A 12,918-nucleotide genomic window follows, 5' to 3' on the forward strand; every position below is an offset into this window, starting at 1 on the left:
TATTTGAGTAAATAAGTACCCATTTTTCATTTTTTAACAATAAGTAGGTTTTACCTATATAATTGGGGAAAGCTGTTTTCACTGTGGAAAGAAATAAAAACAAATTCTTCTGTCATAAAAAAAGAAAAAGAAAAATTTATGGAAACTTTGGAGATATTTTCCAAAAGGGAAAGTTTTTATTCAAAACCATTTTTATAGAATTGTATTTCTACAATAGCAAAAATTTGAGGAGCCCATAAATACAAAATATAAATTAATATTTTCTTTAAAGATGATCAATTCCATTTCAAACCAAGATTTTTTGAGAAAAAAATGAGAACAAACCCACTTGGGATTTCATATGTTCAAAAAGATATTTACTAGGATAGTCCTTAGTTAATATTCTCCAATAAAGCTATGGATAATTAGTTGATAGCCTTTAAGCATGAGCCCAGTAATCACTCATAATATTGACACATACTTCTAGACTTTCTTTTCATTTTAGATTGCTTCAGATATTGCCTCAGAAAAGTATTTTTATGCTAAACTAATTTAAACAAAATTATTGTAAAAATATTTTTATTTCAAAATAATTACCTAGCACTATGTCTAAATAGAATTTTATTTAAAATAATAAACTAAGGGGCGCCTGGGTGGCTCAGTCACTAAGCATCTGCCTTCGGCTCAGGTCATGGTCCCAGGGTCCTGGGGTCGAGTCCCACATCCGGCTCCTTGCTCCGCGGGAAGCCTGCTTCTCCCTCTCTCACTCCCCCTGCCTGTGTTCCCTCTCTCGCTGTGTGTTTCTCTGTCAAATAAATAAGTAACATCTTTAAAAATAAATAAATTAATTAATTAATTAATTAATTAATTAAATAATAAAGTAAAACATCAGTTTTAAACTCAACACCCCAAAAATGAATAATCCAATTAAGAAATGGGCAGAAGACATAGACATTTCTCCAAAGAAGACATACAGATGACTAACAGACACATGAAAATATGCTCACCATCACTGATCATCAGGGAAACACAAATCAAAACTACAATGAGATATCACCTCACACCTGTCAGAATGGCTAAAATCAACAACATAAGAAACAACAGCTGTTGGGGAAGATGTGGAGAAAGGGGAACCATCTTGCACTGTGGGGAATGCAAACTGGTGCAGCCACCGTGGAAAACAGTATGGAGGTTCCTCAAAAAGTTAAAAATAGAACTACCCTACAATCCAGCAATTGCACTACTAGGCATTTACCCAAAGAATACAAAAATACTAATTTAAAGGGCTACATGCACCCTGATGTTTATACCAGCATTGTCTACAATAGTCAAATTATGGAAGCAGCCCAAATGTTCATAGATAGATAAAAGGATAAAGACGATGTGGTGTGTGTATGTATATACATATATGTATATATACACACACACACACACACACACACACAGAGATGAATATTACTCAGCCATAAAAAAGAATGAAATCTTGCCATTTGCTATGACCTGGATGGAGCCAGAGAGTATAATGCTAAGTGAAATAAGTCAGTCAGAGAAACACAGATACCAGATTCCATACAATTTCACTCATATGTGGAATTTAAGAAACAAAACAAATGAGCAAAAGGGAAAAAAGAGGCAAACCAAGAAACAGACTCTTAACTATAGAGAACTGATGGTAACCAGAAGGAGGGGGGTGGAGGAATGGGTTAAACAGGTGATGGGGATCAAGGAGTGCACTAGTCCTGATAAGCACCGGGTGATGTATGGAAGTGTTGAATCACTGTATTGTTCACCTGAAACTAATATTACACTGTATGTTAACTGGAATTTAAATAAAAACTTAAAAAATAATAAAGCAAAATAAGAACTACTCTTATTAACATTATTATTTAAGATATATAGAACATATTTACCTGATTTGACATAAGTGTGGAAACACAGTTATAAAATGCATCCAATTTTTCAGGTTTGATAGCTTCTAGAGTTTCCTTCTTGGTAAAAAGATTTATAACCTTTGGATACCATGTGTTCATTATCTTCTCTTCTGCCTTTTTAGCTTGTATTGATAGATCATTTCTCAGTGATTCACAATCAATTGGCCCTTTAGCTCTATTTATAAGAAAAATAAAAATGATTTAAAGCAAATGATAAATACTGGTCTTAATACACAATTCTTTTTAAAAATAAGATAAATTTAAATTTTTTTAATCTAAAGAAAAGTTCTCAAGACTTATCAATTTTTAAAATGTATGCAGTCAAAATATAAAGACTCAAGCAAGCAACATTCAAATCTTAAATGTTAGAATAAATATGAGATTTTACCTAATCCCTGTTAAATCTAGCAAAACGGAATTGGAAAACATCGTATAACCAAGATCCAGCAATATTTTCATAGTTGGATGAACAATGTGCAAATTAGCTGATATTTGATTTCTGGTCTGCACATAGCTAGAATGCCAAGGATTAGAATAATCCAGTCCTCTGGAAAAGCAAAACACCATATCAAACAGGATTCAAACAATATACTCTAAATTTTAGGAAATAATAGTTATGACATGGAATTAGCATAAAGCAAGAGAAGAGGAAAATATGGTCAGCAATGGAAGCTTTAGGAGACATGCATGTAATAAAAATGCCTCAAGATCTTGAAAGTGCATTATCTTCAGAGAGGACAGAGACCACTTGTGGGTAAGGCAGACTGACGGGCCAGGTGGGAGTGCCCTGCTAACTTCCACTGTGCTCTGGGTCAGTTACCATGGGTAGAGATAAAGGAACTCAGTCCTTGGAACTGGGGAGAAAGGATGAAGAAATCTGTCTGGCATACACCAAAGCTTACTTAAGGCCACATTGACCTATACATCCGTAAGGGTTCCCCTAATTGTGTAAGCAGCAAATAGACAAGTTCAGAGCAAGGACACCTTCAGGGGAAAAAAAAACCCAGTAGTGCTATTTTTTAGATGTATTCAAAGTACCTTTGAGCTTCACAATTCTAGACTTAAATGTAAGATCAGCTTATTTTTAATCTGTTATCAAAACCTAGATGCAATTCTGTTTTCAAAATAACTTACTGGGGCACCTGGATGTCTCAGTTGTTTGAGCCTCCGACTTTTGATTTAGACTGGGGTCATGATCTCGGGATTGTGGGAACAGCCCTGCATTGGGCCTTGTGCTGGGCAGGGAGTCTACTTGGGATTCTCTCTCTCTCTCTCCCTCTGCCACTCCCCCTGCTCATGCCCTCTCTCTCTCAAAGAAATAAATCAATCTTTAAATAATAATTTACTCACTCAGGGGATGTAGGTAAAGGGCCTCCTTCATCTTCAAGCCATTTAACTGGAGGTTTCACGAGAACACTCCTCACTAAAACATATATATGCATTAATATTTCTTGAAAACCCTTGCAAATCCTACTCAAACAAAAGTTTCTAACTTTTGATATTGGAAAACATAGTTTATTGAGCATTAAAGTGAGAAGAAAAAAATTCCTTTATTTGAAAAAAAGCAAGTTCTTGGTACTATTTGGTGTTACTTTGGGTGTGAATTCAGATATGGGAAAGCTTTAAGTTTTTAGTTTTTTTGCATTCTATCTACTCAAAGGCCACTTAAAAACTTATTCCAATAAAAACTGCAAATGTTAAATCCCTAATAAACCTCCCTAAATACAGTAATATTTTTTATAATTCTGTAAACAGTATAACTACAGGCATAAAGACAAAGAGAAAAATCAAAACGCTATTAGCTAATAAGCACATAAAAATTATACAAAGTTCCCTTGAATTACAAGATTTTGACTGGATAATAAGCTCAAAATAAAAACTTTTTTTAAAGTAGATTTTGAGAGGAGCAAGATGGAGGAGGAGTAGAAGACCTAAATTTCCACTGGTCCCAGGAATTCAGCTAGACAGTTATCAAACCATTCTCAACACCTACAAACTCAACAGGAGAGTGAAGGAAAGAATAGCAGCAATTCTATGAACAGAAAAGTGACCACCTTCTGGAAGGTAGGACATGCACAGAAGTGAATCCAAGGCGATATTCAGGAAGATAGATGGAGGGGGAGGGGGTCTCCATCAGCCTGGTACCAGCAGCGGAGCACGAAATCGGAACTTTTAGAAGTCTGCTCCGCTGAGGGACATCGCCCCAGTGGCTAAGCAGGGGGTTGGAACCCTCGTTGGGACAGTGTGGTCTCAGGACCCTCGGGGTCACAGAAAGACCGGGCATGCCTGAGTGCGGCAGAGCTCCCAGGTGTCAGAGCGGGGAAGCCAGCTGCAGAGACAAAGCTGAGGAGCGGGCTCTCAGCTCGGGGTTGCCATAAACTGTGATCTGTGGCACAGTCGGGCCACGGCTCCTCCAACAGGGACCCAACAAGCAGCAGATCCGGGGAGACTCCCCTTCCTCCCCCAGGAGGAGTGGCGCAGGAGCGCACCACAGGGATCTGCTGGGTTTGGAGACTCCACACAGGGTCGGGTGCCAGAGATAGAAACGCCCGGCCACAGGCCGGGTGAGCACAGAGTGTGGCCGGAGACCGGGGAGAGGAGAGTGATTGACTGCTTTTCTCTGGGGGCGAACTGAGGAGCAGGGGCCTGAGTTCTCGGCTCCTCCCGGCAGAGATTGGGAGGCCGCCATCTTCACTCTCATCCTCCAAAGCTGTGCAGAAAGCTTGCAGGGAACAAAAGCTCTGAAGAGCAAACCCGATCAGATTACTTAGCCCAGACCTGGCAAGGGCGAGGCAATTCTGCCTCCGGCAAAGACATTTGGGAACCATGGCAACAGGCCCCACCCCCAGAAGATGAGCAAGCACAGCCAACCAAGACGAAGTTTATCGATCAATGAGAAGGGCAGAACTCCAGTGCCAGGGGAATATAGCACATAGAATTCATGGCTTTTTTCCCATGATTCTTTAGTCTTTCAAAGTTAATTTTATTTTTTTTTGTTTTTTTCATTGAATTTTTCTTCTTTCCTTTTTCAACCAACATCTTATCAATTCGTTTTTTAAAATCTTTTTTTAATTTTCATTTTACACCCATATTCTATCCGTTCATTGTATTTAACCTATTTTTTGTGTATATATATATAAGTTTTTCGTTCTTTAAAATTTTGGGATACAGTTTCTTCTAACAGACCAAAATATACCCTAAATCTAGTGTATGACTTTGTCCTAGTCTCCCGCCTGATCACATTCGCTTTTTTTTCTTAATTTTTTCGTTCTTTTTTCAACCAACTTATCAATTCCTTTTTGAAAATCTTTTTTAATTTTCATCTTTACAGTCATATTCCATCCCTTCATCGTATTTACCCTTATTTGTGTATATATATATATATTTTTCTTTCTTTAAAATTTTGGGAGGCAATTTCTTCTAACAGACCAAAATACAACCAAAATCTAGTGTGTGACTCTGTTCTATTCACCAGCCTGATCATATTCTTTTTTCCCCCCCCTTTCTTTTCCTCCCAGTTTCAGGTCTCTTCTGATTTGTTTAGTGTATATTTTTCTGGGGTTGTAGTTACCCTTTTAGCATTTTGTTCTCTCATTCATCTATTCTTCTCTGAACAAAATGACAAGATGGAAAAACTCACCTCAAAAAGAACAAGACATAGTACCGACTACCAGGGACTTAATCAGTACAGACATTAGTAAGATGTCAGAACTAGAGTTCAGAATGACAACTATAAAAATACTAGCTGGGCTTGAAAAAAGCATAGAAGATACTAGAGAATCCCTTTCTGGAGAAATAAAAGAACTAAAATCTAACCAAGTCAAAATCAAAAAGGCTATTAATGAGGTGCAATCAAGAATGGAGGCTCTAAATCCTAGGATAAATGAGGCAGAAGAGAGAATGAGTGATATAGAACACCAAATGATGGAGAATAAAGAAGCTGAGAAAAGGAGAGATGAACAACTACTGGAACATGAGGGGAGAATTTGAGAGAAAAGTGATACCATAAGACAAAGCAATATTAGAACAAATTGGGATCCCAGAAAGAGAAGAAAGAGAGGGGCAGAAGATATACTGGAGCAAATTATAGTGGAGAATTTCCCTAATTTGGGGAAGGAAACAGGCATCAAAATCCAGGAGGCACAAAGAACCCCCCTCAAAATCAATAAAAATAGGTCAACAGTCTGACATCTAATAGTAACACTCACAAGTCTCAGAGACAAAGAGAAAATCCTGAAAGCACCTCAGGACAAGAGGTCTGTAACCTACAATGGGAGAAACATTAGATTGGCAGCAGACCTATCCACAGAGACCTGGTAGGCCAGGAAGGACTGGCATGATATATTCAGAGCACTAAACGAGAAAAATATGCAGCCAAGAATATCCAGCTAGGCTGTCATTGAAAATAGAAGGAGAGATAAGATAAGCTTCCAGGACAAAGAAAAACTAAAAGAATTTGTTAACACCAAACCAGCCCTACAAGAAATACTGAAAGGGGTCCTCTAAGCAAAGAGAGAGCCTAAAAGTAACATAGACCACAAAGGAACAGAGACGATATACAGTAACAATCACCTTACAGGCAATACAATGGCACTAAATTCATATCTTTCAATAGTTACCCTGAATGTAAATGGGCTAAATGCCCCAATCAAAAGACACGGGGTATCAGATTGGATAGAAAAACAAGACCCATCGATATGTTGTCTGCAAGAGACTCATTTGAGACCCAAAGACACCTCCAGATTGAAAGTGAGGCGGTGGAAAACCATTTACCATGCAAATGGACATCAAAAGAAAGCTGGGATAGCAATCCTTATATCAGACAAATTAAGATTTTAAACCAAAGACTATAATAAGAGATGAGGAAGGACACCACATCATACTTGAAGTGTCTATCCAACAAGAGGATCTAAAAATTATAAATATCTATGCCCCTAACATGGGAGTAGCCAATTATATTAGCCAATTAATAACAAAATCAAAGAAACACATCAACAATAATACAATAATAGTAGGGGAATTTAACACCCCCTCACTGAAATGGACAGATCATCTAAGCAAAAGATCAACAAGGAAATAAAGGCCTTAAATGACACACTAGACCAGATGGACTTCACAGATATATTCAGAACATTCCATCCCAAAGCAACAGAATACACATTCTCCTTGAGAGCACAAGGAACACAATCCAGAATAGATTACATCCTGGGTCACAAATCAGGTCTCAACCGGTACCAAATGATTGGGATCATTCCCTGCATATTTTCAGACCACAATACTTTGAAACTAGAACTCAATCACAAGAGGAAAGTTGGAAAGAACTCAAATACATGGAGGCTAAAGAGCATACTACTAAAGAGCAGCTAAAGAATGAATGGGTCAACCAGGAAATTAAAGAAGGATTTTAAAACTTCATGGAAACAAATGAAAATGAAAACACAACTGTTCAAAACCTTTGGGATGCAGCAAAGGCCATCCTAAGAGGGAAGTATATAGCAATACAAGCCTTTCTCAAGAAACAAGATAGGTCTCAAATACACAACCTAACCTTATACATAAAGAATCTGGAAAAAGAACAGCAAATAAAGCCTAAATCCAGCAGGAGAAGAGAATAAAGATCAGAGCAGAAATCAATGAAATAGAAACCAAAAGAACAGTAGAACAGATCAATGAAACTAGGAGCTGGTTTTTTTAAAGAATTAATAAGATTGATAAACCCCTGGCCAGACTTATCAAAAAGAAAAGAGAAAGAGCCCAAATAAATAAAACCATGAATGAAGAGGAGAGATCACAACCAAAACCAAAGAAATACAAACAATTATTAGAACATATTATGAGCAACGATATGCCAACCAATTAGAAAATCTGGAAGAAATGGATGCATTCCTAGAGATGTATAAACTACCAAAACTGAACCAGGAAGAAAGAGAAAACCTGAACAGACCCATAATCGGTAGAGAAATTGAAGCCATAATCAAAAATCTCCCAACAAACAAGAGCCCAGGACCAGATAGCTTCCAGGGGAATTCTACCAAACATTTAAAGAAGAATTAATACCTATTCTTCTGAAACTGTCCCAAAAAAATAGAAATGGAAGGAAAACTTCCAAACTCATTTTATGAGGCCAGCATTCCCTTGATCCCAAAACCAGACAAAGACCCCGTCAAAAAGGAGAACTACAGACCAATATCCCTGATCAACATGGATGCAAAAATTCTCACCAAAATACCAGCCAGTAGGATCCAACAGTACATTAAAAGGATTATTCACCACGACCAACTGGGATGTATTCCTGGGCTGCAAATTTGGTTCGACATCCGCAGATCAATCAATGTGATAAAATACATTAATAAAAGAAAGAACAAGAACCATATGATCCTCTCAATAGATGCAGATAAAGCATTTGACAAAGTACAGCATCCTTTCTTGATCAAAACTCTTCAGAGTATAGGGATAGAGGGTACATATCTCAATATCATAAAAGCCATCTATGAAAAACCCACAATGAATATCATACTCAATGGGGAAAAACTGAGAGCTTTTCCCCTAAGGTCAGGAACATGGCAGGGATGTCCACTATCACCACTGCTATTCAACATTGTACTAGAAGTCTTAGCCTCGGCAATCAGACAACAAAAAGAAATAAAAGGCATCTGAATCAGTAAAGAAGAAGTGAAGCTCTAACTTTTTGCAGATGATATGATACTTTATGTGGAAAACCCAAAAGACTCCACCCCAAAACTGCTAGAACTCATACAGGAATTCAGTGAAGTGGCAGGATATAAAATCAATGCACAGAAATCAGTTGCATTTCTATACACCACCAACAAGACAGAAGAAAGAGAAATTAAGGAGTCGATCCCATTTACAGTTGCACCCAAAACCATAAGATACCTAGGAATAAATTTAACCAAAGAGGCAAAGGATCTGTACTCAGAAAACTATAGAATACTCATGAAAGAAATTGAGGAAGACACAAAGAAATGGAAAAACGTCCCATGCTCTTAGATTGGAAGAACAAATATTGTAAAAATGTCTTTGCTACCTAGAGCAATCTACACATTTAATCCAATCCTTATCAAAATACCATCCACTTTTTTCAAAGAAATGGAACAAATAATCCTAAAATTTGTATGGAACCAGAAGAGACCCCGAATAGCCAAAGGAATGTTGAAAACGAAAAGCAAAGCTGGCGGCATCACAATTCCAGACTTCAAGCTCTATTACAAAGCTGTAATCATCAAGACAGTATGGTACTGGCACAAAAACAGACACACAGATCAATGGAACAGAATAGAGAGCCTGGAAATGGACCCTCAACTCTATGGTCAACTAATCTTTGACAAAGCAGGAAAGAATGTCCAATGGAAAAAAGACAGTCTCTTCTGTTGAAGAAATGGTGTTGGGAAAATTGGACAGCCACATGCAGAAGAATGAAACTGGACCATTTCTTACACCACACACAAAAATAGACTCAAAATGATTGAAAGAACTAAATGTGAGACAGGAATCCATCAAAATCCTTGAGGAGAACACAGGCAACAACCTCTTCAACCTCAGCCGCAGCAACTTCTTCCTAGAAACATCCCCAAAGGCAAGGGAAGCAAGGGCAAAAATGAACTATTGGGATTTCATCAAGATAAAAAGCTTTTGCACAGCAAAGGAAACAGTCAACAAAACCAAAAGACAGGGACGCCTGGGTGGCTCAGTCAGTTAAGCATCTGCCTTCAGCTCAGGTCACAATCTCGGGGTCCTGGGATCGAGTCCCACATCGGGCTCCTTGCTTAGCAGGGAGCCTGCTTCTCCCTCTGCTTGTGCTCTCTCTCTCTCTCTCTGACAAATGAATAAATAAAAAATCTTAAAAAAAAAACAAAACAAAAGACAACCAACAGAATGAGAGAAGATATTTGCAAATGACATGTCAGATAAAGGGCTAGTATCCAAAATCTACAAAGAACTTATCAAACTCAATACCCAAAGAACAAAGAATCCAATCAAGAAATGGGCAGAAGACATGAACAGACATTTCTGCAAATGGCCAACAGACACATGAAAAAATGCTCAACATCACTCGGCATCAGGGAAATCCAAATCAAAACCTCAATGAGATACCACCTCATGCCAGTCAGAATGGCTAAAATTAACAAGTCAGGAAATGACAGATTTGGCGAGGATGCAGAGAAAGCGGAACCCTCCTACACTGTTGGTGGGAATGCAAGCTGATGCAACCACTCTGGAAAACAGTATGAAGGTTCCTCAAAAAGTTGAAAAGAGAGCTACTCTACGACCCAGCAATTGTACTACTGGGTATTTACCCCAAAGATACAAATGTAGGGGCGCCTGGGTGGCTCAGATGGTTAAGCGTCTGCCTTTGGCTCAGGTCATGATCCCAGGATCCTGGGATCGAGTCCCACATCGGGCTCCCTGCTCCTTGGGAGCCTGCTTCTCCCTCTGCCTCTCTCTCTCTCTCTCTGTCTCTCATGAATAAATAAATAAAATCTTAAAAAAAAAGATACAAATGTAGTGATCTGAAGGGGCACATGCACCCCAATGTTTATAGCAGCAATGTCCACAATAGCCAAACTATGGAAAGAGCCTAGATGTCCAACAACAGATGAATGGATAAAGAAGATATGGTGTACACACACACACACACACACAGACACACACACAATGGAATATTATGCAGCCATCAAAGAAATGAAATCTTGCCATTTGCAACGATGTGGATGGTATTATGCTAAGCGAAATAAGTCAGTCAGAGAAAGGCAAGTATCATATGATCTCACTGATATGAGGAATTTGAGAAAAAAGACAGAGGATCATAGGGGAAGGGAGGGAAAAATGAAACAAGATGAAACCAGAGAGGGAGACAAACCATATGAGACTCTTAATCTCGGGAAACAAAGGGTTGCTCGAGTGGAGGTGGGTGGGAGGGATGGGGTGGCTGGGTGGTGGACACTGGGGAGCGTATGTGCTATGGTGAGTGCTGTGAATTGTGTAAGACTGATGAATCACAGACCTGTACCCCTGAAACAAATAATACATTATATGTTAATAAAAAATTAAATTAAATTAAATTGAAAAAAATAAAGTAGATTTCATTTTTTTAAAGTAATCTCTACACCCAAGGGGTGTAGGTAAAGGGCCTATATGGGGCTCAAACCTACAACCCCAGGCTCAACAATCGTATGCTCTACCGACTGAGCCAACGAGGTACCCCTCAAAATAAAAACTTTAAATTAAAATAATATCTAAGAAATACATATAGCTAAATACATAGATGTTCATTATTCATATTTCTACTTGTGATTGGAGGGGTGGAGAACAGAAGTCAAAGAAGCTTGGCATGTGTTAAATGCTACTTACCCAGATACCTCTTCATGCTTTTTTCAAAGTCACTTGACACCTCATTTATGAGACTTTTCATGAGTTCTTCTCTTTCTTTCCCTTCTTTTAAAGACTCAGGTATCAGCATTAACATGTGATCCAGCCATTCCTGCTGAATAGGGACTATAGGACTGCTTTCTACACACTGCTTCATATAAATATAGTTGAACTGAGAATATAATAAGAAAAAATAAAGTGTTCTAAATGGTGTAGTATTTCAGTGTAACTCCTGAGCTCTGTCTATTCAAGACAACATTTTTTTCAGAATAGAAGTATTCTGAAAAATAACATGTTTTCAAAATAAAAACATTTACCCAAAAGTATGACCTACAAAGAAACCATTTTTTAAGTGCTCAGTTTATATTTATTGAATGAATAAGAATTGGAAATTGGGACCAAAGAGTGGGCTAGGGAAGCTGGGTGTGCCCATGTATTATCCACTCAAACATTGAAATATGTAACAGTAATCCATTAAACAGTCAGAAACTGGCAACTATGAACTCTAGCACAAAGGTACACAATTGATAAAACAACCAAGAATGACAGGAAATAACAGCAATAAATTATGGCTGAATATTATTAAGTATTTTAGAATATTTAATCAAGCTGATTAATTTAAAATATTACCATGGTGGTTTTTTCCCAACCAAATCTGCATTTTACACTTGAGAAAACTAATCTTGTAATAATCTCTTCACTCAAACCAGGGTTGGAGCCTAAGGTTTTCAGTATTAAAGTAACATAGAAATGCAGACCCATCAGTATCTTAAATAGACAATAGAAATAAATTAGGTTGTCTCTCATATTTAAGAGTGTACTATGAATTTAACATGCAAGCTTGTTGGGACTCTGAATAGGAATACAGTATTGTAAAACAAAAAACAAATAATGTCTCAACTAGGGAAAAAAATATGACTTTCTTGTGGGCAATATGTGTGTGGTTTAAAAGGAGAACAGAATAATGATCAAGAAAAAAGAAAGAGGAGAAAAGGCTATAGGGTGTGGATACGAACAGAAAGTTAGCAGCTACATGAAACCAGAAGAAACAGAGAGGGGCTCCAATACAGCATACCCAAGGGGTGGGGCAGAAACAGAACCGATTAGAATTTAATCTGGAGGGGGCATCTGAGTAGAGTAAGAACCAATTGGTCACCTCCAGGATAGTGTGAGATAATCACAAAAACAAGTTGATTTAGGCATACCAGAACCTCAAACAGGAAAGGACCCTGGATTTCTGGAGAGTAAAAAGGGGGACTGAAGGGAATGGAGGGCCTGGAGTGGTGGACCAAACAGAAGTTCATAGCCTCAAAGGATTCAAATAGGGAAACCTAAAGAGTAACAGGAACTGGGAAGAGGAGAAAGGGATTATTTAGAACCTTTATGTTGGGCAAAGGGCTCTAAGTAATATAGACCTCTACTTCTGAAGCACATCAACAATATACAGCAGGTGTCCCTGAATTTCATGTCACTGTTACATGGCTAACCTGCAATCACAACGGCTCTGTGTCCTGGATGAAAGCAGTCAGGGCTGGAGGAGGGAGCTCTGCCAGGGAAGTGAAGGCAGAGTGACAAGTCTAGAGGTTCTTCCCACTGGACCCGTATGTGGTAGCAGCCAAAA

General features: G+C 38.2%; 1 protein-coding gene across 2 annotated transcripts in view; it reads right to left on the reverse strand.

Annotated features, from left to right (window-relative positions):
• Positions 1-12,918, reverse strand: part of DNAH12 (dynein axonemal heavy chain 12) — a 231,404-nt gene that overhangs the window by 200,293 nt on the left and 18,193 nt on the right. For both annotated transcript variants that reach the window (XM_027587796.2, XM_027587798.2), the window contains 4 exons: positions 11,280-11,469; positions 3,261-3,333; positions 2,299-2,457; positions 1,890-2,085 (listed from right to left, as the gene is read on the reverse strand). In XM_027587796.2, the coding sequence (XP_027443597.1) occupies positions 1,890-2,085; positions 2,299-2,457; positions 3,261-3,333; positions 11,280-11,469 (618 nt within the window). The remainder of the gene's footprint in view (positions 1-1,889; positions 2,086-2,298; positions 2,458-3,260; positions 3,334-11,279; positions 11,470-12,918) is intronic.

This window comes from Zalophus californianus, chromosome 1 (genome assembly GCF_009762305.2).
Source record: "Zalophus californianus isolate mZalCal1 chromosome 1, mZalCal1.pri.v2, whole genome shotgun sequence".
Taxonomy (NCBI): domain Eukaryota; kingdom Metazoa; phylum Chordata; class Mammalia; order Carnivora; family Otariidae; genus Zalophus; species Zalophus californianus.